The sequence below is a fragment of the Rhinolophus sinicus genome, linkage group LG07, assembly GCF_036562045.2.
Source record: "Rhinolophus sinicus isolate RSC01 linkage group LG07, ASM3656204v1, whole genome shotgun sequence".
NCBI lineage: Eukaryota > Metazoa > Chordata > Mammalia > Chiroptera > Rhinolophidae > Rhinolophus > Rhinolophus sinicus.
The window spans coordinates 45,068,698-45,095,050 of record NC_133757.1 but is presented as its reverse complement, the minus strand read 5'-3'; the positions used below and the strand labels follow the sequence as shown (position 1 = coordinate 45,095,050).

Here is a 26,353-nt window from a genome sequence, read left to right as displayed (position 1 = left end):
CAGTAGTGCTTTATTCCTGAGTTCTATACATAGCTCAGTGTATTCAATTCTGTAATTAAAAATCATAGCCTTATTTATCTTTTACTATGCACATTATGATTCAAGCTAGCCTAGCACAAAATAACAACACTTTAAAATTAAGAATTTCGGGTCTGTAGTCAATAAAAAGAGACTACTTTCCAGTGTATACCATCACTATATCTTCCTAGGGTAATATCTGTCAAATAACTCATTTGTAACTGAGAATTCAGATTGTTTGTTTTCCTTAAGCACACTCACAAAGATAGCTCTCCTGAATGTAGGCCACACTTTTCCAGTATGTAATTATTATAATAAGTAGTGTGTTGCTGTGGTGTTTTACACACACCAGTGAATATGCTTCAACAATTAAGGATTCCAGGTTACTAGAGTGTGAAACAAACGTCTAAACTTTAAAAATCTATTGTGACCGACAAGTAGTCCTCTCCAATGTAGTAGTACATTTTAAATGATAATGTTTATAATTATTTTATGGGGAAATGTGATCATTTTTCCTTCCACGTCTAGAATTAAAATGACTTTCTCCTCAAATTCTGACTCTTACTAACTTAAAAATATAAAGAGTTTTTTGGGGGTATAATAATACCTTAAGTTTGCATAGTTCATTTATGTTTTCAAACCACTACTCATGTACTCTACTATTTAGTCTAAAATAATTCTATTTGAATTGCCAAAACTATAACAAAACTTCTAATTTAAGAAAAGCAACACTATTATCAGTAAATTTTATTTATTTCTCTCTCTCAATCTCTCTCTCTCTCTCTCTCTCTCTCTCTCTATATATATATATATATATATATATATATATATATATATGTATGTATGTATATCTGTAAAGCTGGAGAGATGATTTTTACAAAATACTAGCTGAAAAAATTCAATAATATTCCCTTTTATTGGTAGCTCCTAATTATTTTCTGTATATTTTTACTTTTGCATCTATAGATCAGTAATACAAGGCTTTACTTTTATTGTTTCAGAGCAATTCATATAGATTATAGAACTCTCTCTTACTTAGCCTAAATGTGTGGTAAAATTGCTACAGAGTTTTTAAATGGATTTTTCAGCTTGGATTTTTTCTTATTTTCCTGTTCTCACCACTAGCTGACAAAGTTCTATGAATGAAATCTGAAGAACTAGCAAAATGGCAAATTGTTAAGTATGACAGTTCAATGGGGTAAAATGCCATTTGAATGTTTAACATTTCTTTAACTCTAGTATCTTTAGGATTAAGCATTGGATGTATAAATAAGGACAGTCTGGTCATCCAGCCCATTGGCAGATGCTCCTCAGCTTGGAATAACTCTCGAAATTTCTTAACATGAAGCTTTGATCAATACTTTCTCTGTTGAATACAAACCTTCTCAGTGACCCTACTTTTTTCTGTGACCTCAGTGTTTACTTATAAATCAAACAATATGAACATATTTTCATCATCTTTGGTACTAGTATAAGAGTTCTTTGTAGGGATGGACTTGTTCACTTGGGGAAAGTCTTTAATAAATGTGTAGGCCTACCAAGTAGAAGGAACCTTAGTCTGGAGCCCTGGTTATAAGGGAAGGAGATTCTACTGGACGCTTTCCACATGCCCTGGGGAAATAACATTAAAAACATTAAAATCCCTGCTTTAGGGTAAAAGGAGAGTTGTGGATCATACATTTATCTAATGAACTCAGTGTTAACTCTAATGAATATCCCATTGCATAGTGAGATAAGTAGTCAGAAGTAAAGGTATGTTGTTTCATGAGAGTATATCCCTGCGGAAGTGATGCTTGATCTGAGCTCTATTAGATGGATTAGCATTACCTAGAAATAGGTAGGTCTCTATAGAAGGAACAGCATAAATGAATGTCCCTACACAAGGAACAAGAGTATAAAGTTAGGGGGACTGATGGTAAATGGATGTTAGAGAGATAGATAAACAGGTGTCAAATATGTCAGGGCTTTAGACCAAGTTCAGTACTTTTACCTGAGATAAAAAATGGAGATAGGAGATTCTTGAAAACTGTGATTTGGAAATATCAGTTTGTAGAGAGTGTCTGTAAGCAGGGTTAAAGCTACCCCAGTGCTCCTGTTGGGAGATAATAGTAACATAGAGTAGGGTTGGAGCCGAGGGCCTAGTAATTCCAGAAGTCAAAGTACTGGGTGAAGGACATTAACAAAATTTCTCTTGTACAAACCCACTAGAGGGAGAAAGAAAGAGTGAGAACAAAAGCAATGAGAAAGGGAGAGAGAGTAACTCACCTTTGATACCCTATATACATGTCTTCTTAACACACATTGGAAGCTCAGGGATAATATTGCTTATGTGATATGGATTTTATATACTTGTTAGCCTATACTGAATATGTATGCATGACATTTCTCCTTTAACACACTGAAAATATTTTCTGAATTTGTCCTGTCTAATGTTTTCTACTTTAGATAAACAGTACATAAAGGTACATAGCAAATATTCTTTGACGATAAAAAAAAGTTAAATTTTCTAATGTTACATGAAGTTGATTGTTTAGATAAAATCAAGTTGAAATTCCACATATATGGAGGAAATATCTAACCCCAAGCATTCAGACATTACAAATATATGCTTTTTTTTTTTTTTTTTTAACTTTTCCCAACCGCTTATTTTAAAAAACACATTTTGGCAATCAATACATAGCTTGTGTTTTCCTTTTATGTTTATATGGAATTGGATGGTGCATTAAAAGAAGCTTTATAGATGTTTCTGACATAAAATTTCTGTTCTTAAAAAAAGGAGATTTATTAATTTGGCAAAGATATTAAATTCATTTTTAATTCCTCCACTTGAATTCAAATGATTTGGAAGATAGTAGATATTTCTTCTACTCCAAATTCAAACTTATTAAGTCCCTGAGGGGCAGATTATAATAGATCCAAAAATCTCTGTTGTCTCTGCTTTTTCATCTTAAAGTATTTTCTATTACCTTAAGTTATAATATACATTATTGGTTTCAGAATTATTTTGTTTTTTTAAGGCATATTTTCTCTTATTTTAGTTTTATGTTAAAGGTAAATCACAAAAATATACTGTTTCTGCAGATTCAGTTTTCTTTATATTTATATTTATTTAACTAAGGAATATTTTATAATTAGCATATCAAATTGATTGTTGAGCCTATCAAAATTATAATGTCTGTGTATATGTGTATTTCTGTATATAGCACTTAAATTCCCTAAACATTCTTTACATTTTTTCCCCAAACTACCTTCATGGAAGCAAATGTCTATAAAATGTCTAACTCTGTGCTAGGTGAGTATTAGTTATTTTATTTAACTAATATAATTAAATTCTGCCAACAATCTTTGTAATAAGCATTTTTATAATCATTACAGATAAGGAAATTGAGGTTCACTGAGTAAGCAATTTGTTTAAAACTACCTCAAAATAATAAGTAATGAAACTGGATGAAAAATGTGGTATATAACCCCAAATTCCACTCTTGTCTACAAAACCTACTTATTGGTGATTTTGTTATATTATGCCAAACAATTCGTTTGATATTTTTTTTCTTGCTCATTTACTTATTTGATTTAATAGGTTGTCCTGTCTTAATAATTAGTATAGATGACAGGAAAATTGAATATCGTGTAGAATTATTGCCTTTTACAGACCTTATGAGAAGCATTATTTTTCTTGTTTGTCACATTCTCTATAACTGAAATAGTCCTAGGTTGAATTTTTCTTTTCTCTAGCAGTATGGATGAAGAGATATGAAAGTTCATACGAGAATATATAAAATAAATATTAGGTTGGTGCAAAAGTAATTGCAGTTTTTGCAATTATTTTCAGCCTTTTAAACCGCAGTTACCTTTGCACCAGCCTAATACATATGACTTTCAATGCCATATACTCTCAGAAATCATCTTTGCCCCTTCCCTTTTAAAAATTACTTTTAACCTTTAGAGTAGTAGGTTATTTCAGGTCTAATATATGTATCCAAAGGCAACTTAAAGCCTCATGAGAAGGTTTAGTGTGAGTAATCCTGTCACGCAGGGATCATACCTTCATGGAGTAAGGTGATTACAACCTTGTGAGGCTGGCTGAAGTTGAATGCAGTCTAATTAATCGTCTCTAAACCTGTGAGAGTCCTTGACAAATTATGTCTCCTCACTACCACCCCCTCCCCAGTCACCAGGAAATGACTTTATCATTTGACACAAATATGTGACTATGGAGAGTCATGATGACAAATATTACATGGCTTATTGTTAAAAATGCAAGGATAATTTTCTGTAAATGAAGTATAATATGAGAGTACACAAAAAAATAAAAGGTTATCAAAACTAAGGAAATGTGGAAAAATCAACATAGAAAGTGAAAAACACTTGGTAGTAGAACACCATTTAAGCAACTAAGAACGAACGCATAGAATTGGAGCATTGGATTTGATGTCATTACCATAGTTGCTACAATTCCAAAGTTATTAGTGTTACCAATTTAAGTGGATGTCATATAAATTCTCCTCATATACAAGCTTAGATGTATTTGAGGTATCATATATCTAGTTATTTTAATTTTCTCTACATGCCATGACACTGAGGTAATCAGACCTATAGGTACTTACGCATATTTCATATTTTTAATCCACAAAGTGCTTTTATTATATTAACTAAGATTTTTTAAGATTATTTGTATCAATGCCAATATTGAAATATCTCTGTAGAAAAATTAAATTACATAGATTTATTTTCACTTCTTAAGTAATTGTTTTCAGAAATCTTTTAAGAGAAGAAGTATATACATCAGATGATCACATTAAATCTGTGTATTCCTTAGGGCTAGTGAAATTGAACATCTTTTCATATAGCTGTTGGCCGTTTGTATGTCTTCTTGGGAGAAGTGTGTGTTCAAGTCCTCTGCCCATTTTTTAATTGGATTGTTTTTTTTCTTTTGTTGTTATTGTTGTTGAGTTGTATGAGTTTTTTATATATTTTGGATATTAGCCCCTTATAGGAGGTATTGATTGCAAATATCTTCTCTGATGTGGTTCTTGCCTCTTTGTTTTGTTTATGATTGCTTTTACAGTGCAGATACTTTTTAGTTTGATATAGAAAATAGTATGGTGGTTACCAGAGGGGAAGGGAGGTGGTGGGGGGAAATTGAAGAGGGTAAAGGGGGTCAAATATATGGTGACAGAAGGACACTAAACTTTGGGTTATGAGCACAGAATGCAATATGATATGTTGTAGTATTAAACGGTGTCACCCCAATACATTTAATAATACTACTAATAATACAAAAATCTGTATATTCAAATCTGAAGGAACCTGAGGGAGATCAGCTAATTAAAACACTGACCTCTCACTCCTATCCCAGTACACATACCTATAACTTCTGGGAAAATGAGTCCTGGAAGAGTTAATATGACTCTCCTGTGGACATAAAATCAGTTTGAAACCAAGTAAAACTCTAACTTAAGCCCCTCACCTTGCAATCTAACATTTCTTCTGTAACCTTGCACAAATTATTCAGTCTCATTTTGTCTCCATTGTCTCACCAGTAAAATAGGAACAGGTCTTTCTTTTTCGGATTAAAAATGCGAACGCAAACCAAGTACTTAGAAGCTGTGCCTGGAACAAGCTCTCAATAATGTTAGTCCTATGATTACTACATTATTTTGCTATTAGCCACTGATTTTAAGAAATAAAATGGAAGCTTAAAAAAAAAAAGACACACGAAAAAGAGAGGGTGGGGAGAAAGGAATAGCTTGTCCCCATAAAAGATTAAATACTGTAGAACATTTAAAAACTCTTCTTTATCTGGTAGTACTATTTTCTCTAAGGAAGCAAAGTCATCACCTGGTTATCAAGACAGAGTTCAGATGAAATATTGCAATAGAATCTGTGTTAATTTTATCATTTCAGACGATGGGTAGCTTTTACAAAACATACTAGGTGAGATAAAAAATACGGTGAATGTTTAAGTTAAAAAAAAGTTATAATAAAAGACACATTGCCATTAATCCCCCTCAAAATACCCTCCCCTTACTTCTGACACACATATCCCATTGTTCTTGCCACTTTTTTAAAGCAGTTCTCAAACTCCTCTTTCATGAGTGTCTTTAGTTGCACTGTCATAGTTACTTGGATGTCCTGAATTGATTAAAAACAATTACCTTTCATGGTCATTTTGACTTTGGGGAAAAGCCAGAAGTTGCATGGTGCCAGATCCAGTGAATAAGGTGAATGAGAACACACTGTAATGTGTTTATTTGACAGAAATTGCTGTACCAAAAGCAATGTATAATGTGGACCCTTTCAATTGTGATCATAAAATACGGTAAATGTTGCTGCCAGGTGTCATCCAACGGAAAGGCAGGGATCTTCAGTATGGGAAGTGGTGCATCCAACCTTATTAACAGTGTTTGACAAGTTTCAACTTGTTTGTGCAGTCAGTCAGGTGTGAGCTATGGTTGAGAGAAGATATGTCTCAAAGCGTGCTGTAAATCATTCTCCATCATGACAATGCTCCGTGTCACACATCACTTCTGGTATATGGCAATTTCTATCAAATAAAAACATTACGGTGTGTCCTTATCCACCTGATTCATCAGATCTGCCACCCTGCAACTTTTGGCTCTGCCCCAAAGTCAAAATGATTTAGGACATTGAAGCAGCCATGACAGCACAATTAAAAACACTCACGAAAGAGGACTTCCAGAGCTGCTTCAGAAAGTGGCAAAAATGATGGGATAAGTGGGTTTGAAGTAAGGGGGGATATTTTGAAGGGTATTAATGGCAATGTATCTTTTACTGTAATACATTTTTTAAATTTAATCGTTCACCGCATTGATCACACCTGTACATGGTTTGGCTGTGGCACACCAGGCTACGTGGGTCCTAAAATTTACACAATTTTGAGGGCCTTTTTTAATAAAAAGTGAGTATGTATTTAGAATGCAAAAACAGTTAACTAGTTACTAATTTAAAATGTTGACAAATATGAAAATATTACAAAATCTAGAAAAATGAAATATTTGTATTATTATTAGCCAGACATACATCCATGAAACTTTTCTCTTTCTTTCCTTTCCTTCCCTTCCCTTTTCTTATCATTTCACTCTTTTGTCTTCCTTCCTTCCTTCTTGCCTGCCTGCCTGCCTGCCTTCTCTTTGGTACACACTGTTGACCATCTCTTAAATAACAACTATTTATTTGTTAATATCACTTTATGTAGAGAAACTAGAAAGGTAATTTAGTCTGTGTTTTTACATGGTTTGTTTAGGAAGGTTTGAAGAAAGGGGGAGCATGCAATTAAGAGAGATAAAAGTTCTATCGCAATCTGATGTCAGCACAAGTGTGAAAGTAGTAAAGGACATATAAGGAAGTGACTGTAAACCTTTGAAAATCAGCCCACCAAAATAAAATAAATGTATATTCAACTCAGCTTTCCGTATTTGTATCCCAAAATATTTGTAGCAAATTTACTAGAACAAATGACCATATGAATACATTTTATTCTCATAAAGAATAAATTAGGATAAACTTAATGAAAGAGAAGAATGACTTATACACTGAAACACTGATGAAGGAAATTAAAGAAGACTTAAATAAATGGAAAGACATTCTATGTTCATGGATTGTAAGACTTAATAACTTAATAAGAGTAAGGTGGCAGTACTACCCAAAGCAATGTGCAGATTCAAAACAATCCCTATCAAAACCCCAATGATGATTTTGCAGATACAGGACAAACACATCTTAAAAATCACATTGAATCTCAAGAGATCTCAAATAGCTAAAACAATCTTGAAAAAGAAGAAGAAAGTTGGAGAACTGACATCTCCTAATATCTAAAAGGATTACAAATACAGTAATTAAATTAGTGGCATAAAACCAGACTTATAGACTTATAAACTAATGGAATAGGATATGATAGCCCAGAAATCAACTTTTGCATGTGTTATAAATGGTATTTGACAAAGGTGCCAAGACCTTTCAATTCACAAAGGATAGTCTTTTCAACAAATAGTACTAGGGAAAGTGGATATCAATCTAGAAAAGAATGAAGCCAGATTTACCTTGCAGTATATACAAAAATTAACACAAAATGAATCTAAGGTCTAAATGGAACAATGAAAACTACATAATTCTTAGAAGCAAACATAGGGGAAAATCTTCATGATATTAAATTTGGCAACAATTTTTTGAATATGAAACTAAAAATACAGAAAATAAAGGTCCATTGGACTTTATTAAAATGAAAAATATTTGTGCATCAGAGGGCACTACTAAAAGAGTGAAAAGGCAACCCACAAAATGGTAGCAAGTATTTGCAAATCATGTATCTGATAAGAGATTGATATCTGAAAAAATATAAAGAATTTCTAAACCAAAAACACACACAAACAATTCCATTTAAAAATGAGGAAAAGTTTTAAATAAACATTTCTCCAAAAAAGACATAGAAATGGCCAATAAGCATATGAAAAGATGTTCAACATCACTAATCATTAGGAAATACAAATCAAAACTAATGAGAAACCACTTCACACCTATTAGGACGGAATTTATAAAAAAAGCAAAAAATAAGTTTTCGTATAGACTTGGAAAAATTGGAACCTTTGTGCATTGTTGGTGGAAATGTAAAATGGTGCAGCCCCTGTGGAAAACAATATGACAATTCCTCAAAAGTTGAATTTAGAATTACCATATGACCCAGCAATCTCATTTCTGGGTATACGAGTATATGTAAAACCTTTGAAAGTCAGGACTCAACCAGATATTTATATACCAATGTTCTTAGCAACATTATTCATAGTAGTCAAAAGTTGGAAGGAAACAATCAAAAGTCCATCAACAGATAAATGGATAAGCAAAAATATGATATGTACATATAGTGGAATATTATTTAGCCTTAAAAAGAACTGAAATTTTGACATGCTACAACATGGATGGACTTTGAAAACATTATTCTATGTAAAAAAGACACAAAAGGTCAAATATCATATTAATATAATTCTACTGACCAATCCCTGGGGTATCTAGAATAGCTTAATTCATAAAGACAGAAAGTAAAATAGTGGTTACTGGGGCTGGGGGGAGCAGAGAATGGGAAATTATTGTTTAATGGGTACAGAGTTTCATTAGGGGAGGATGAAAAGTTCTGGGGAATTTTTTAAACAGTGTGAAAGAGAGAGAAAATGATAACAAACTTGGCTTCATATGGCTGTCCTCTCAGAACAGTCTATGAGTAGAATAGTGTTTTTAGGGTCATTTATGAATATAGCATATATATATATATATATATATATATATATATATATATATATATATACACACTATTTTTAATGTTTTTTGTACGCCAGGCATTGTAATGTTTCCTTCAGTGATTTCCTTTGGTTTTAAGGATTGCAGACTCACTCATGGTATCATAAATTATTATAGAACTACTATAAGAGATAGTATGGTCTGGCCGTTCAGAGCATGAATTTGGGTCAGATGGACAGTTTTTCTACTCAATAACTGGATTATCTTGTCTTAAAAATGGGGATAATGATCGCACCTACCTTGCTGAGTTGTGAAAATTAGATGGGTTAAAAAAATTAGATTGGTTAGTATATAGAAAGTGTTTGGAACGGTGTCGGTTACAAAGGATGAACTTTGAGTGTTAGTATTTATTATTGCTATTGTTATTTTTTCTGTGGACTTTTAACCCACAATAGGATCCTCTCAATAAAAGTTAAGCCCCAGCTCTTTTGATCCCTGAGTACTGTTTTCTCCCTGTTGGTGCTTTTGACTCTCTTTACATACATTCTTCATTCTACTCTTTCAATTCACTGGCTTGTTTTACTTTGTAGTATTTGTTGTTGTTGTTGTTGTTGTTGTTGTTTTTCTTTACCTCATAACTTCGGTCTACTCAGTGTCTTCTTCCTTTTAACTTTGTCTTGCTCTAGCTTCCTCATGGCCTCAACTCTATATTCCCCCTCTGGTTCTGATTTTACTAGATGGCTTCTCTCTATATATATATTTTCAGCCTTAGTTTCCATTGCTAAAAAACTGTTTCTCTACAGGTTCTAGTTCAAATTTTTAAGAGAGATTTGAACAGCTCCACCTTTTAAATCATGCCCATGACCAAACCCTGGCCAACCTACAGGTTGACAATCCTTCAGCTGGGTACCAGCCTGTGACCTAAACAGTGTGAAAGAGAGAGAAAATGATAACAAACTTGGCTTCGTATGGCTGTCCTCTCAGAACAGACTATGAGTCGAATAGTGTTTTTAGGGTCCTTTATGAATATAGTGGTAACAACGGTTAACATGCTTAGTAAACCAAGAAGCAAAGATGAATAAGATGCAGTCCCTCATATGAAGAGGCTCAGATGGAGCAGACATGTGTAACAATCATCTAATATAACTACTATGTAGTCATAAGGACAAATACTTTTAAACAGAGAGGACAAGTCAGTTTTCTGGGATAGGAAATGGGACAGGTTTCACAGTATGCAGTGACATTTCAACACGTTTATTAGAGATACGAAATATTTCCTCAGATGGACCAGAGGGGGGAAAGGAATGGAGCAAGGGCATTAAGAGCAAAGTCAGAGAGCTATGAAGCTACGCGATGTGATCAGTAAATGGAGCTGAAGATAGTATGGCTGGAACATAGGCTAAAATGAGGGAGGTTAGTTAGTACAGCCAAGTGAACTGTAGGTAAGCGCTGGCCTGTGGATGTTTTTAGACAGTAAGTCAGTGAAAGGAATTTGGATTTCATCATTAATTAACTGGGATTCTACAAAAAATTATCAATAAGAGATTGTAACAATAGTTATCAGCACAATCACTTCTGCATTTGAAAAAGAAATGTGTCTGTAGTAATGAGAGTGGCTTGGCTGAAGTAGGGACTGGAAATAGGAAATTACTTATGTGGCTATTAAAATAGTCCTGTTAAGATATAACACGATCCTAAAATTTAAAGAAACTTTCAAAGGTGAAATAAATGATTAGGTGATTCACAGGGTCAAGGGTGAGTCTGAAGTATACACATTTCAATCATAATGTAAAAAAAAAAAAAGCCGCAGAAAAACAAATAATTCATTTCAGTCATATTTAGTTAGCATGAACAAGATTTAAGAATTTTTTCTTCTTTTTCCCTCTAGATAAAAGGCTAGGAGTGCAACATTGGGATGAAAATTTCTTCTGCCTAAAAGAGGGTTAGCACATCTTCTGAATTGTGTCTGCTTTTAGATTTAAGCTAAATATCAAGATAGTCAAGAAGGATGACGTTTTCTCATAGTAGGCAGTGTTGAATCAGCTAAATGGGATCAGCAGCAGAACTGAAAATGTTCTTTAAAACTACAGCCTGGGTTGTATTCATGACTCCATATCTCCACTGAGGGTTGTGCACCAGTGCTGCTGTAAAAGTATGCCTCCCTGTGAAGGCATAATTTCAGCACAAGCACATGTGTATACAGTTGTCCATTTGCAGGGACAATAAAACACCAGAGACCAGAGCCTTGCAATATAAACACACATACATTGTAAGTTAATAGGTTCATAAAACTCTAAAACTGAAGTCAAGGAATACTGTACAGTAGTTATTTCTAAAAGTAGTGTGTCTTTTCGGAAAATTTAATGTGCTTCTCTTTCCTAAAAAAGAAATACAACTGTGAATATCAGCATAATACTCTCAAGACATGAATTTTTGTCCTCCTCTACCTCCAATAATTTGTTGGAAGTCATTTAAGTAAGGTACAGCCTTTAGGTTACTTAGTAGAAAAAGGTTCTTTTTATTGTTTCCATTATACGTTGGTGAGATCTGAATCCTGTATCTAACATTCCGCTACACCAATGACTCCTGTTTTCCAGATTAAAAAGCCATTTTTAGTTCTCATTATTCTTGACTCTCCTACAATATTTGACCTTTCGAAAATGCTTTTTTTTCTCATCTTGACTCTTAATACCTTAGTTTTCTACCTTCTTCTGGATGATTCCTTTTCTCACCTTTATCACTTCTACTTTGTGGATACTTTCCAAAGGTGTTTTTCTCCTCCCTCTTTCCATTGTTTCCTTTGATTTTCTTCTAACTCTATAACTAACTCCTCTCTACTGAACTTTCCCCAGGAATTGGAGTTAGGCTCTATCTCACTTCTCGGTCATTGCATATGTTACAGTCTCTTCCTGAAAGGACATCACCTTATACTAATTTCTATTTAGTATTCAGATTTCAATACTTTGGAGTATCTTTCCTCATCTCACTGGGCATCTCTCCCTCATGTTATAGGGCATCTTGTGCTTCCCTTTACAATAGCCCTCATTATATATTGCAGGGGTTCCCAGAGTGGAGCCCCACTAGTGGCATCACTACCACCTGGGAATTTGCTGGACACTGGACTCATCAACTGAATCAGAATCTCCAGGATGTGGCTCAGGAATCTGTGGCTTCACAAACCCTCTAGGTGAATCTGATATAGGCTAAGCTCTGAGAATCACTGGTATGTTGCAATTGCTGGGTTTTCCCTTGATTCTCCTGCTAGATGATGGACTATTTTAGACACTATGGTGAAATCATTTCATTGCAATGTCAGTATCAAGTGCAGAATCTGATCCATTGTTGCTACATAGTAACTGTTTGTTTTAATGCCTGAACAAATGAATGAGCAAATGAATCACAACTTTTTTTATGAACTCCAATTCCAGTTCTCTGATTGCCCATACGTAATTTGTATGAGGAACCAAGTATCATTTCAAAGTCAACATCTGTGACGGGAAAGTTGTCATCTAATACCCCTCATCAATACCATCCTCTGAAGCAAATGTGCACGTCAGCCTCTGTAACCCTGACTGACTTTTCAACTCTCCCACCTCTCCTTTTCTATCAATACTGTAATAATTATCTCCATTACTCATAGAAAAGCCTTCATAATCATCTTTATTTGAATAATAACTTCATTTATTCTGAATATACAACTAAAACATATTTACCAGAGAAAATCTGAAATATTCAGTTACACACACAAAATTTAAAAAAAATAAAATAAATAAAAAACATTGGAAATTCCTCCACTCTGAGAGAATTAATGCTAATTGTTGCATGTATTCGTCTAACTTTTATTTCTAGCATGTTTGCTAGAAATGGTATCCTATGAAGCATAATGTTTTATAATCTATTGTTATTGCACTGTTGTGGATATAGTTCCATGTCCTTAAGTATTGTTTTCCACAAATTTGTTAACACCTGCATGATATTTTTGGCAATAATTGACCTGTGGTTATCCACCTTTAGTTAACTGAAAGTCTCAACAAAGCCTTTTCATTGCCTCCACCATTGCAGTCCAGGCTCTTCTTACTCCTGTAACCTATTACAGTAGCCTCCTATGCCAAATTAATTTTTCTAAAGTGTAAATCTGAGCAAACTGCTCAAAAGTCAAAGTGACTCTCCAAAGCCTTCCAAATGAGGCCACAGTCCTGGGTAGGACAATCAAGTACTCCTGCTCGTCCCTTTTGCATACCCAGGCTCTAGGGGAGAATGCTCACCATATTCACAGCATTTCCCTTACTTTCTAACCTATTGAATCTTTTACTTCTTGATTCCAACATTCTTTCTCACCAGTGATGTTACTTAAATGTCCACTTCAATTCTGCTAAAATTCTAAACTTCCTACCCTCACCACAACCACTCCCCTTATCCCACTTGTCCGCTCTGTTTTTTTTCTCCTTAGTTCTTATAACCATCTAACAGATCATATATTTTACTTATTTAACTTGCCACTTGACTGTCTCCCTTAACTGAAATATAATCTCCATGAAGGCAATGATTTTTGCCTGTATCTCACTTATTACCATATTCCTAAAACCTGGAACCATGCTTGATACATAAAAGGCACCCAAAGTATATTTGAACTATTGAATGAATGAATATGCAAATGAATGAATGAATTAATAATGAATACTTACTGATAAAATTCTACAAGTCCTCAAGGGACTCAAAACTCTTATTCCTTAAATGTCTGCTGAAGGTGATCTCTCTGCTCTGTAAAGCCTATTAACCATTATTTGTACTTACACATGTATTGCATACTGAATTGAGTTATGGTTACATGTTGCCCTTCCTGTTGAGTAATATACAAGCTCATTAAAGGCAGATACCAACTATCTTTGAATCTTTTGAGTTCTTAGTGAATGAAACTCAATAAGCAGTTCTAAAGTTAATTCAGTTATTCTCCAAAATAAAATATTATTACCAAAAGCAAAGAGGGAGTTACACTTGATGGCATTTTACCATTTTCCCTGTTGTTAAAGATGAATGTATCTAATTTTTTAAAAGAATGACTGTCACCTGTACAGTGGTAACTATTCCCCAAAAAATCACTATGTGAACATTTTACATCTTTGCAGGTTATTAATGCTGCACTTGCTTTGGCTGCAAGACCCAAAAGTCAAGTGGTTAATAAAAACATGGAAATGTACAAGCGCACATGGGAGAATCATATCCATGTCCTCACAGAAGCTGTAGATGACATTACAAGCATTGATGACTTCCTTGCTGTGTCTGGTATGTTTTTGATGTTTTAATTTATACATTTGCTATAGTCAATTTTCTGAAAAAGAATAATACTGATTATAATTAATTTTATGCAATTTAATGAGACATTTTTATTACAAAGTGCTACTATGTATAATCTGTTCTCCAGTAATGAGCCTCATGCCTTGTAATACTTACATCTTAACAATTTACACTATCTCTTTAAAAGGAACTCTTATTCCTGAGCAAAGCATAATTGAAAATCATAGCTGCAATCTTAGGCATTTCTTGGCTTTTCAAATCAGTTATCATTTTACCTTCTTTAATACACTTATGTCTCTTGATTTCCCTGCACTTCTTTTCCAAACAAATTTTTCTCCACTCAGGAGAAAATATATGTATTAATGGGAAAACATTATTGATTTGAGATAGAAAGTGTACTTCAACCACCAGTATATGTATTTAAATACTGGTGATTTAAATAATCAAAAAAACAAGTCTAAACATCTAATTACATCAGTAACAGTGAAGCTTGAGGTTCCATGTTAAGCCCAAATGATTCTCTCATCACAGATTAGGATGGTATACCACAAGATTGTGAAATCACTCTCATAAAGCCATATCCTCAGATGCATGACTCAGGTTTTGATTACACTGTTGTAACAGCACAAAACTAAATACTACTTAATCGTTTTTATTCTCATAAAAATTAAGCCTTTCCTTAAAATAAATTGCACATTTTTCTTTTCTTTTTAAAATTTATATATATATATATATATATATATATATATATATATGTTTTTCAGTTATAGTTGACATTCAATGTTATTTTATATTTGTTTCAGGTGTACTGCACAGTGGTTAGACATTTGTATAAAGTATGCTGTGATCCCCCCTATTAGTCTAGTACCCATCTGACACTATCATTGTTGCAATATTACTGAATATTTTCTATGCTGTATTTTACATTCCCATTAATATTTTGTGACTACCCATTTGTACTTCTTAATTCCTTCACTTTTTTTCACCCACCCCCTATACTGCCTCCCATCTGGCATCCATCAGTTTGTTCTCTGTATCTGTGAATCTGTTTCTGTTTTGTTTGTTTGCTGATTTTGTTCTTTAGATTCCACATATGAGATCATATGGTATTTGTTGTTCTCAGTCTGACTTATTTCACTTAACATAATATGCTCTAGGTCCATTCATGTTGTTGCAAATGGTAAGATTTTATTCTTTTTTAGGGCCGAGTAATATTCCATTGCATATATATACCACCTCTTCTTTACCTAATCATCTACTGATGGGCATTTCTGTTGCTTCCATCTTGGCTATTGTGAAGTGCTGCAGTAAGCATAGGGGTGCATATATCTTTTTGAATTAGTGTTTTGGATTTCTTCAGATAAATACCCAGAAGTAGAATTGCTGGGTTATAAGGTAGTTCTATTTTTAATATTTTAAGGAAACTTCAAAGTGTTTTTCATAGTGACTGCAGTAATTTGCAATCCCACAAATAGTGCACGATAGTTCCCTTTATTCCAAATTCTTGTCAACACTTGTTTGTTGATTTATTGATGATAGTGATTCTGATAGGTGTGAGGTCATATCTCATTATTTTAATTTGCATTTCTCTGATGATTGGTGACATTGGGTATCTTTTAAGTATCTGTTGGCCATCTGTGTGTGTCCTTTTCTGGAGAGTTGTGTATTCAGGTTCTCTGCCCATTTTGAAATTGAATTGTTTGTTTTTTTGGTGTTGAGTTGTATGAGTTTTTTATAAATTTTGATATTAACCCTTATTAGATGAATCATTGGTGAATATGTTCTCCCATTCAGTAGGTTGACTTTTGTTGGTGGTTTCCTCTGCTGTGCAACAACTTTTTAGTTTGATGTAGTCCCATTTGTTGATTTTTTCTCTTGTTTCCCTAGCTCAAAGAGATAAGAGTATATATGAGAAAATATTAAGAGCAATATCAGAATTTACGGCATATATTTTCCTTAAGGAATTTTATGGTTTAGGGGCTTACATTTAAGTCTGTAATCCATTTTGAATTTATCCTTGTATATGGTGTTAAAAAGGTAGTTCTGTTTCATTTTCTTTTTCTTTTTTGCATTTATCTGTCCAGTTTTCCCAACAGTATTCATTGAGTAGACTGTCTTTACTGCATGGTGTATTCTTGCCGCCTTTGTCATAGATTAGATGACCATATAAGCATGGATTCTCTTCCCATTTGGGTTTTCTATTCTGTTCCAGTGATCTATTTGTCTGTTTTTATGCCAGTACCACAGTATTTTTATTACTATAGCCTTGTAGTATAGTTTGATATCAGGTAGCATGATCCCTTCAACTTTATTCTTCTTAAGATTTCTTTGGCTATTTGAGGCCTTTTGTGGTTCCATATACATTTTAGGATTATTTGTTCTAGTCTGTGAAAACTTCCATTGGCATTTTGATAGGGATTGCAATGCATTTATATGTTGCTTTGGGTAGTATGGATATTTTAATGACATTAATTCTTCCTATCCATGAGCATGGTATATGTTTCCATTTATTTGTATCTTCTTCAATTTTTTTCTTCAGTGTCTTTTAATTTTATCAGTACATGTCTTTTACCTCTTTGATTAAATTTATTCCTCCATATTTTATTATTTTCTGATGCACTTGCGGATTGGGTTGTTTTCTTAATTTCTCTTTATGACACCTTGTTATTGATATATAAATATGCAACTCATTTTTCAATGTTAATTTTGTATTCTGCTACTGAATTCATTTATCAGTTCTAATAGTTTTTTAGTGGAATCATTAGAGTTCTCTATACTGGGGATGCCAAAAAAATGTATACATATTTTAAGAGATGTTATCTATGTATTATTAGGTTGGTGCAAAAGTATTTGCGGTTTTTACAATTACTTTTAATTTTTTAAACCACAATTACTTTTGCACCAACCTAATACCGTGTTTCTCTAAGAATAAGACCTAGCCAGACCATCAGCTCTAATTGTCCTTTGGAGCAAAAATTAATATAAGATCTGGTCTTATATTGCATAGACCAGGTCTTATATTAATTTTTGCTCCAAAAGATGCATTAAAGCTGATGGTCTGACTAGGTCTTATTTTCAGGGAAACATGGTACTTTTTGAAGTTGACTTGAATTATGGTAGCAAGGTATAGTATGACATTCACGCAAAAGATGGCCTTGATCAAATAAATGTTAGTGTCACCATGTGACAGGCAGGACAGTCAAATAAAATGGCAGAAGCACGGTTGTCGTTGGAGGTGTGTAAGACCATTTTGAAGTGATATATGAAATTTGAGAATGTTCTCCTGACTTAACACCCCTTGACTTCTACCTATGGGGAACATTAAAGGATGTGGTGTGCCATAGAAAACTGGCTACACTGGCAGCACTTCGGGAAGAAATTGAAATGGTATGTGCAGCGACACAATTGGACACTTTGGTCAATGTTGCTCAAGCAGTAGTTCACCATAATCAGAAGTGTCTGGACAATGATGGTAACCACTTTGAGCACCTCTTGTAATTGCAGAAGTCAAACATGACTTGTATGCATCTTTCGTTATGGGTATATATTGAATATTACAATTTTAATACAGTTTTTTTCCTTTCTTAAAATGTGTAGACATTCTTTTGGCACCTTCTATATATGAGGTCAGGTAATTAAGTTCACAAACTTGTTGCAATAATGTTGCTAACCTTTTTTAGTATCAGAGGGATTATTCATTATGAATTTGTACCAACTGGACAAACAGTTAACCAGGTTTACTATTTGGAAGTGCTGAAAAGGATGCATGAAAAAGTTAGATGACCTGAACATTTTGCCAACAATTTATGGCTCTTGCATCACAAAAATGCACCAGTTCACATGGCACTGTCTGGAGGGGGTTTTGAGCCAGTAAAAAAATAACTGTATTGGAACACCCTCCTTGCTTACCTGATCTGGCCCCAATGACTTCTTTCTTTACCCAAAGATAAAGGAAATATTGAAAGGAAGGCATTTTGATGACATTCAGGACAACAAGGGTAACATGATGACAGCTCTGACGGCCATTCCAAAAAATAGTTCCAAAATTGCTTTGAAGGGTGGACTAGGCACTGGCATCAGTGCATAGCTTCCCAAGGGGAGTACTTCAAAGGTGACCATAGTGATATTCAGCAATGATGGATGTAATACTTTTTTCTAGGATGAGTTTGCAAACTTAATTGTCAGACCTTGTGTAGTATACTATCATCTACAAATAATGACAGTTTTATTTTTTTCCTTCCTATCTGAACGCTGTTTATTTATTTTTCTATTCTGATTGCTATGGCTAAGACTTTCAATACAATGTTGAATAAAAGTAGTGAAAGTGGACATCCTTGTCTTTTTCCTTATTTAAAGGAAAACACTTTTAGCTTCTTACCATTGAGTATGATGCTAGCTGTAATTTTGTCATATATGGCCTTCATTATGCTATGTTTCCTCTATTCCTGCTTTGCTGAGAGTTCATATTATAAATTGATGCTGGATTTTGTCAAATACCTTTTTTGCATCTATGGATACAATCATATGATTTTTATCTTTGTGTGTGTGTGTGTGTGTGTGTGTGTGTGTGTGTGTGTGATGTATTACGTTAATTGACCTGTGGATATTGAATCAGCATTGCAACCCAGAAATAAATCCCACTTTATTATGGTGTATAATCTTTTTAATGTATTGCTGAATTTGATTTACTAATATTTTGTTGAGGATGTTTACATTTATGTTCATCAGGGATTTTGGCCTGTAGTTTTCTTTTTCTGTAATATCTTTGGCTAGTTTTAGAATCAGGACAATGGTGGCCTTGTAAAATGAGCTTGGGAGATTTCCCTTCTTTGAGTTTTTTTGGAATCATTTGAGAAAGGTAAATGTTAATTCTTCTTTGAATATTTGGTAAAATTCACCTGTGAAGCCATCCGGTTATAGGACTTTTTTGTTGTTGTTGGAATTTCTTTGACTATTGATTCGGTTTTATTTGTACTAATCTGTCTGTTCAGATTGTCTGTTTCTTCTTGATTAAGTTTTGTAACACCATATATTGCTAGGAATTTATCCATTTCTTCCAGATTGTTTAATTTGTTGGTACACAATTGTTCATAATATTTTCTTATATCCTATGTACTTCTGTAGTGTCAGTTTCTTCTCTTTCATTTGTGATTTAATTTACTGGGTCCTCTCTCTTTTTTTCTTGAATCTGATTAAAGTTTTATCAGTTTTTTTTTGTTTTTTTTTTTTGGTCTTTTCAAGGAACCAGCTCTTGATTTCACTTATCTTTTGTAGTTTTTCATTTAGACTCAATTTATTTATTTCTGCTCTGATCTTTGTTATTTCCTTCCTTCATCTCACTTTGTGCTTTTTTTGGTTCTTTTTCTAGTATCTTTAAGCATAGGGTTAAATTATTTGTTTGAGGTTTTTCTAGTTTCTTGAGGTAGGCCAGTGTTGGTATTATTTTTCCTCTTAGAACTACTTCTGCTGGGTCCCATAGATTCTGGATTGTTGTGTTTTCATTTTTATTTGTCTCTAAGTATATCTTGATTTCTTCCTTGATCTCATTGTTAACCCATTCATTGTTTAGTAGCATGTCATTTAGCCTCTATGTTTCTGTATATTTTTCAGCATTTTTTTTCCTTGTAATTGATTTCTAGTTTTATACCATTATGATTGGAGAAGATGCTTGATATGATTTCAATCCTTGTAACTTTATTGAGACTTGTTTTATGGCCTAACATGTGGTCTATCTTGGTAAATGTTCCATGTGCACTTGAACAAAAAAAATGTATATTCTGGTTTTTTGCAGGGATGAAATGCTCTAAAAATATTAAAAAAAATCCATCTGGTCTAGTGTGTCATTTAAGGCCACTGTTTCATTGTTGATTTTCTTTTTGGAAATTTATCCATTGTTGTCCCCTCACTACTACCGTATGTCTGTATTACTGTGGATCTCTCCCTTTATGTCAGTCAATGTTTAGTTTATAAATTTACATGCTCCTATGTTGAGTGCATAAATGTTTACAAGGGTTGTATTCTATTTTTAAATTCATTCCTTTATCATTATTTAATGTCCTTCTTGACTCTTATTATAGCCATTGTTTTAGAGTCTGTTTGTTTCATGTAAGTATTGCTGCATCACCTTTTTTTTTTCGTTTCCATTCTCATGAAATATCTTTTTCCATATTTTCACTTTGTCTGTGTATGTCTTTTGATCTGAAGTGGGTCTCTTGTAGGTAACATGTATAGATCTTCTTTTCTTATCCATTCAGGTACCCTATGTCTTTTGATTGGAGAATTCAATCCATTTATATTTAAAGTGATTATTGATAGATTATATGTAGTTATTGACATTTTATTATTCATATATATATATTCCACCCCCCTTCTACTTTTTAAAGAAGTGCCTTTTACATTGCTTGTAATACTGGTTTGGTGATGATGAACTCCTTTAGCTTTTTCCTTTCTGGGAAGCTATCTGTGCTGAAATTTTAAATGATAGCCTTGCTGGGTAGAGTAGTCTTGTTTGTAAGTCCTTGCTGTTCATCACTTTGAACATTTCGTGCCAGTTTCTTCTTGCCTGCAAAGTTTCTGTTGAGAAATCTGCTGACGGTCTTATGGGTGCTCCCTTGTAAGTAACTTGCTGCCTTTTTCTTCCTGCTTTTGGATTCTCTATTTGTCTTTAGCATTTGCCATTTTAATTATGCTGTGTCCTGCTATGGACCTTTATGGGTTCATCTTGTTTGGGGCTCTCTGTACTCTCTGGACTTGTATGTTTACTTCCTTCACCAGATTAGGGAAGTTTTCAGTCATTATTTCTTCGGTTCTCAATCCCTTGATCTCTTGTTTCTCCTTCTGGTAATCCTATGATTCAAATTTTGGTACACTTGATGTTGCCCCAGAGGAGACTTAAATTGTCCTCATTTTTAAATTATTTTTTCTTTTTCTTTTTGCTGTTCTGATTGGGTGTTTTCTACTACCTTGTCTTCCAAATTACTCATTTGCTCCTCTGAGTAATCTATTCTTCTGCTGAGTCCTCATAGTGTACTCTTCATTTCAGTATTATATTCTTAATTTCTGACTGGTTCTGTTTTATGGTTTCTGTGTCCTTTTTTATTCTACTATTGTAAGGTTGATGATATATTTTACAAAATTTAACAATCTAGTTTAATTTTTCTTTTTTTCTTTTTCTTTGTTTCCTTTCCCTCCTCCCTGATTCAATTGTTCTGTTTTCCCAAGGTTGCATGCATACTTCATTGATCTGGTTAATCACCAGAACATGGACTTAAAAGGAACTGTTTTAGCCCTTAGACCACTAGAACCAATAACCAGGCTGCAGCTCCCTAACAATTTTCCACCAGATGATGCATGAATCACCCAGGAATTGCTGGCTAACTCCCCCTTTCCTTTGTTCTTCCTCTTCTCACATGCCTATGAAACCTTCTGGCTGTTTTAGGAACCACGAAGATGGCTTTTGAGACAGAACTCTGTCATCTTCCTAGATGCCAACATTTTGACTGAACCTTTTTCTTTCCACCAACCCTTGTATCTCGGACTTTGGCTTTCATGAAGCAAGCAGCCAAACCTGGGTATTTTGGTAACACTATCTCTTTGTTGAAGTTCTCACTAAAATCCTTGAGCAACCTCATAACCAATGTTTTGAACTTTGTATCTAGCAGGTTGCTTAACTCCTTTTCCTTCTGTTCTTCTTCTGGAGTTTTCTTTTGTTCTTTCATCTGGTACATCTTTATTTGTTTCCTCATTTTGGCTGCCTCTCTGTGTTTGTTTCTATGTATTAGGTACATCTGCTATATCTCCCAGCTTTGGCCATATTTCCTTAGGTAGTAGCTGTCTTGTGGGGCCCAATGGTGCAGTCACCTTGATCACCTGCATGAGGTGCTCCAGGAGTATCCTTTGTGTGGGTTGTGTGTTCCCTCATGTTGTAGCTGAACCTTGATTCCTGTTGGCTCATTAGTGGGTGGGATTGACCCTCAGGCTAATTGGCTGTGAGCACTGGCCACTCCCATAGCTGCTGTACAGGGACTGCCTCCATGTATCAAGATTCACCCCAGTGGGCTCTGGTGCCAGCTGAGACCACCCATTTGGGTGTACCACTTATAGAGCTAATTGGGTAGTGCTCTGTATTGGTCTGAAACCAGCCTCTGGGTATGTTGGCTCTGGGTTCTATTTAGAGGGGCTACCATGCAGACCAAGGTCAGCTGCTGTCTGTGATTACCTGGTAGGAGCTACACAGTTATAAGTGCATGGTCGCTGCATGTTCTGGACCTGACAGCATGTGGGAGAGGACACAATGTGAACCAAAGCTGGCTGCCGCCAGTACGGGGCCAGGGGCAGCTCTACAAAAGTCCCAGGGCACCTTGAGGCCTGCCACTTGCTTATTGGCTGCCTGCAAGGCTCAGCTGCTGAGAGAGCTTCATGAGGTACACAAGCTGGATGAGAAAGGGTTTCAGGGAGTCACCACGATGGGGTGAGTAGTCTTCACAAGGCTAGTGAAGATTCAGGTGTAGCACCAGTGCTGATCCTAGGGCCCCTCAGCAAAAAGCTCAGAGCACACTGAGGCAAGCTGCTACCTGCATCATGTCCATGGGCCCCCAAGCGTTGTCCAAGAAAGACTACAGTGCCTGCCAGGGCTGGCTGCCCCATGCCAAAAGTGCTTCCAGCAACTGCTTGCTGCTGAAAGAGGCTTCTGCTGTGCACAAGGTAGGGTTGGCTGACCAGTGCTGGAAGTACCTGTGACAGTGCGTGAGTTAGTCAGGTAGGGTCTTAGGTAATCACCAGGACAGAGCAAGTGGATTTTACCAGGCCAATACAGATTCAGATCTGGTCATTTGGGGAGAGGACTGAACTGAGGAAAGATGGTGCCAGCGTGTAGGCTGCACAGGAGTAGGGCTCAATACACTGACAATGATGACTATCCCGCCCACCCTCACCTTGAAGCCACACAACTTAGTCTCTCCCTGTATGTGTCTGGCATCTCCTGAGTCGCCGTCCCTCTGCTGGAGCCTAGGGTGGGTGCCTGAGAGTGAGTGAGTCTATGTCTGAGCCCTTTAAGAGGACACCTGAGTTTCCCACAGCCTTCCATATCACCCAGATGGATAGACTCCCCCATGTTTTTCACAGCCAAATGTTGATGGGGCTCTTCTTCCTGGCACTGGTGCTCCAGGCTAGAAAGACCTATGTGGGGCTAAGGCCCCTCGTTCCTTAGTGGGGACCTTCACAGTCAAGATATCCCTCCTGGTTCTCAACCACCACACGTGGGTGTGGGGCCAGCCAGTTTCACATGTCCACCGCTCCTACCAGTCTTGAGGTGACTTCTTCTTTATATCCTTAGTTATAGGACTTCTGTTCAGCTAGTCTTCAGATTGTTCTCTGGGTTGATTATTCTATCATTTAGTTATAACATTTTAAAAAAAAATAAGATAAAGAAGAGTGGTCCTGAAAAGATCCCCACGTTCTCTTGAGTCAGTTGTGAAAATTTGTGGATTCTCAGAACACCAGCTCTCCACATTAAAACAGACAAAAAATAAAGCCTAAAATTAGAGAAAAGGTATTCTTGGATTTTAAACTATTATTTTATTGTAATTGGCAAGATTACAGTGATAAACTGTTTGCCTTATTAAAATGTTTCAGAGAGGTTAGATTGTCCAGTATTGATTAGTGGCTCTTGAAACAAAGGTATGTTTAATACCAGATGTCTTTATTTACCTATTACAATTCTAAACATAGAAATATCGTTGATGATTCTAAAGTTGTATGATAATATAATCACCAATTTCTCATAACACAAAATTCAAAATGTAATTCTTACAAATCATTTTTGTGTAATTTTGTTTCCTGAAATACACAGAAAACTCCAAACATAAGTACAATCAGTTCTTTTCTGAAAATCATAAGGACTGTAGCCCCCTCACCAGTTAATATATTTTTTCAATTTTATGTGTAAAAATGAAATACTGAATAAACACCTACTTCCAAAACAAAGGGATATTTGGCAAACTAATTTCTTTGACATTCATTTGTCTAAAAGAGGCTCTTTTTAGTTTAATTTTATTTATGTCAGTGCCTTTTCACAACAAATGAGAAAACTTCTTCAAAAAGCATTGGCCCCCAATTTTTTGTTCCATCACTGCCTACAGGGCTTATCTCCACATCATTCACTATGCTTTTTATCACTCTCTGAAAATACATATAATTAAGCATCTGTCAGAAAGTCATTGGTGTGAAGATTCCCTGAACACATCAGGGTCTGTCTTCTGTATAGACAGAAGGTGTGCCTTTGTGATGAGATTTGAGAAGCTCTGTCTTTTCAGCCTACAGTACCTGCAATACCCAGTATTAGTTATCCATGTGGGAGTATGAAACATTTAAGATCTCTGTTTAAAATGCATATTTGGAAGAGGAAACATAATAACACATGAATCAGCTTTCTGAAATGTTGCATTAATTCATTCATAGTGAATAATAATCTCAAGGAACTGAATTTAGAAGTAAACTTTGATAGAAGAGGGGATGATTTTGACCATAAGAACTATTGAACAACTACTAAGAACTGATTAAATACAAGAGTTTGAAAAATTTGAGCTTTCTTTCACTTATCCCTTCCTTTCTTCAGTAAATATTTATTGAATAATTTTAAGTGAGAAACCCTATGAAAGGTATTGGAGATTGAATAATTAGTAAAAGTTATTGGAAGAAGTAAGCTGCATGAGAGCTGTGACAATAGGGATTATTGGAGAAAGGAGACCACATGAGGAATGGAGAAAGCCACTGACCTGTTTTGGAATTTTCGAAAAGAGAGATTGACTATTTTTTTATTAGAATCAGCACTGCTGTTCCCTTATTGTAAAGTATATTTACATTTTAATGATAATGTCATATTGACTCTAAGTGAATTATATTATTGAAGGATGCTTGCAGATCTTCTTTGTTCCATATTCTAAATTTCTCTTTATCATGTCCACTTTCCTCTATATCCATTGCTGTTACTCTAGTTCAAACCATTATCCCTTAGTTGAATTGCCATATTATCTTTCTAATTGAACCTTCTGCTTCCAGAGTTTTTCTTAAAGGCTCTCAATACATATGCAAAATTAATTTGGGAGGTTATGTACTATGCTTTCATTAAATGTGTTTGGACACGGAATCAATATTTTTTAAAATCTTCAAATTATGAAAAATAACTTGAATCATTAATTGTCATAATTTTCTGTGACCTTGACTTAGTGACCCAAAGATAACTTTGCCATCAAAAATGCATTGACAAAGGCCTCTATTAGTGACATAGTCATGAACATGATCGTTGGCTTCTACAAAGTTATCTGAATCATATGACAAAGGAAAATGAAAAGAGATTTCCAATGTTTCCATAACTTGATACCAAATAAACACATAATAATACTAGCAAGATAAAAATTGTAAATTAATTACACACAAACTAAGCACTATTAAATCACAATAAAATATTGATGGAATAGCTGTTGGGATAAATGGTGACCAATATAGTACATATAAAATTATATAATTATAACTAATTATCTGTTATCATACATTTACTTACATATCTCTTCAACATACCTATCTGATGTTTTAGCTGACTAAAGGCATTAAGGCAAGAAGTGTTTCAATATAAATACATTTTTTGAAAATTGAGATTTTAAAACATGTGCTACAAAAATGAATTTTGATAAAAGGTATTAAATATCACCTATGTGCAAAGCAATATTATAGGAAATGAAGTAGGATGTAAAGAAAGAAAAGGCACAGTGTTTGCTTTCAGAGAATTCAT

The 26,353-nt window shown here is 34.6% G+C and overlaps 1 protein-coding gene across 5 annotated transcripts in view; it reads left to right on the top strand.

Annotated features, from left to right (window-relative positions):
- Positions 1 to 26,353, top strand: part of CTNNA3 (catenin alpha 3) — a 1,442,547-nt gene that overhangs the window by 914,768 nt on the left and 501,426 nt on the right. For all 5 annotated transcript variants that reach the window (XM_019731774.2, XM_074339503.1, XM_019731775.2 and 2 more), the window contains one exon: positions 14,397 to 14,553. In XM_019731774.2, the coding sequence (XP_019587333.2) occupies positions 14,397 to 14,553 (157 nt within the window). The remainder of the gene's footprint in view (positions 1 to 14,396; positions 14,554 to 26,353) is intronic.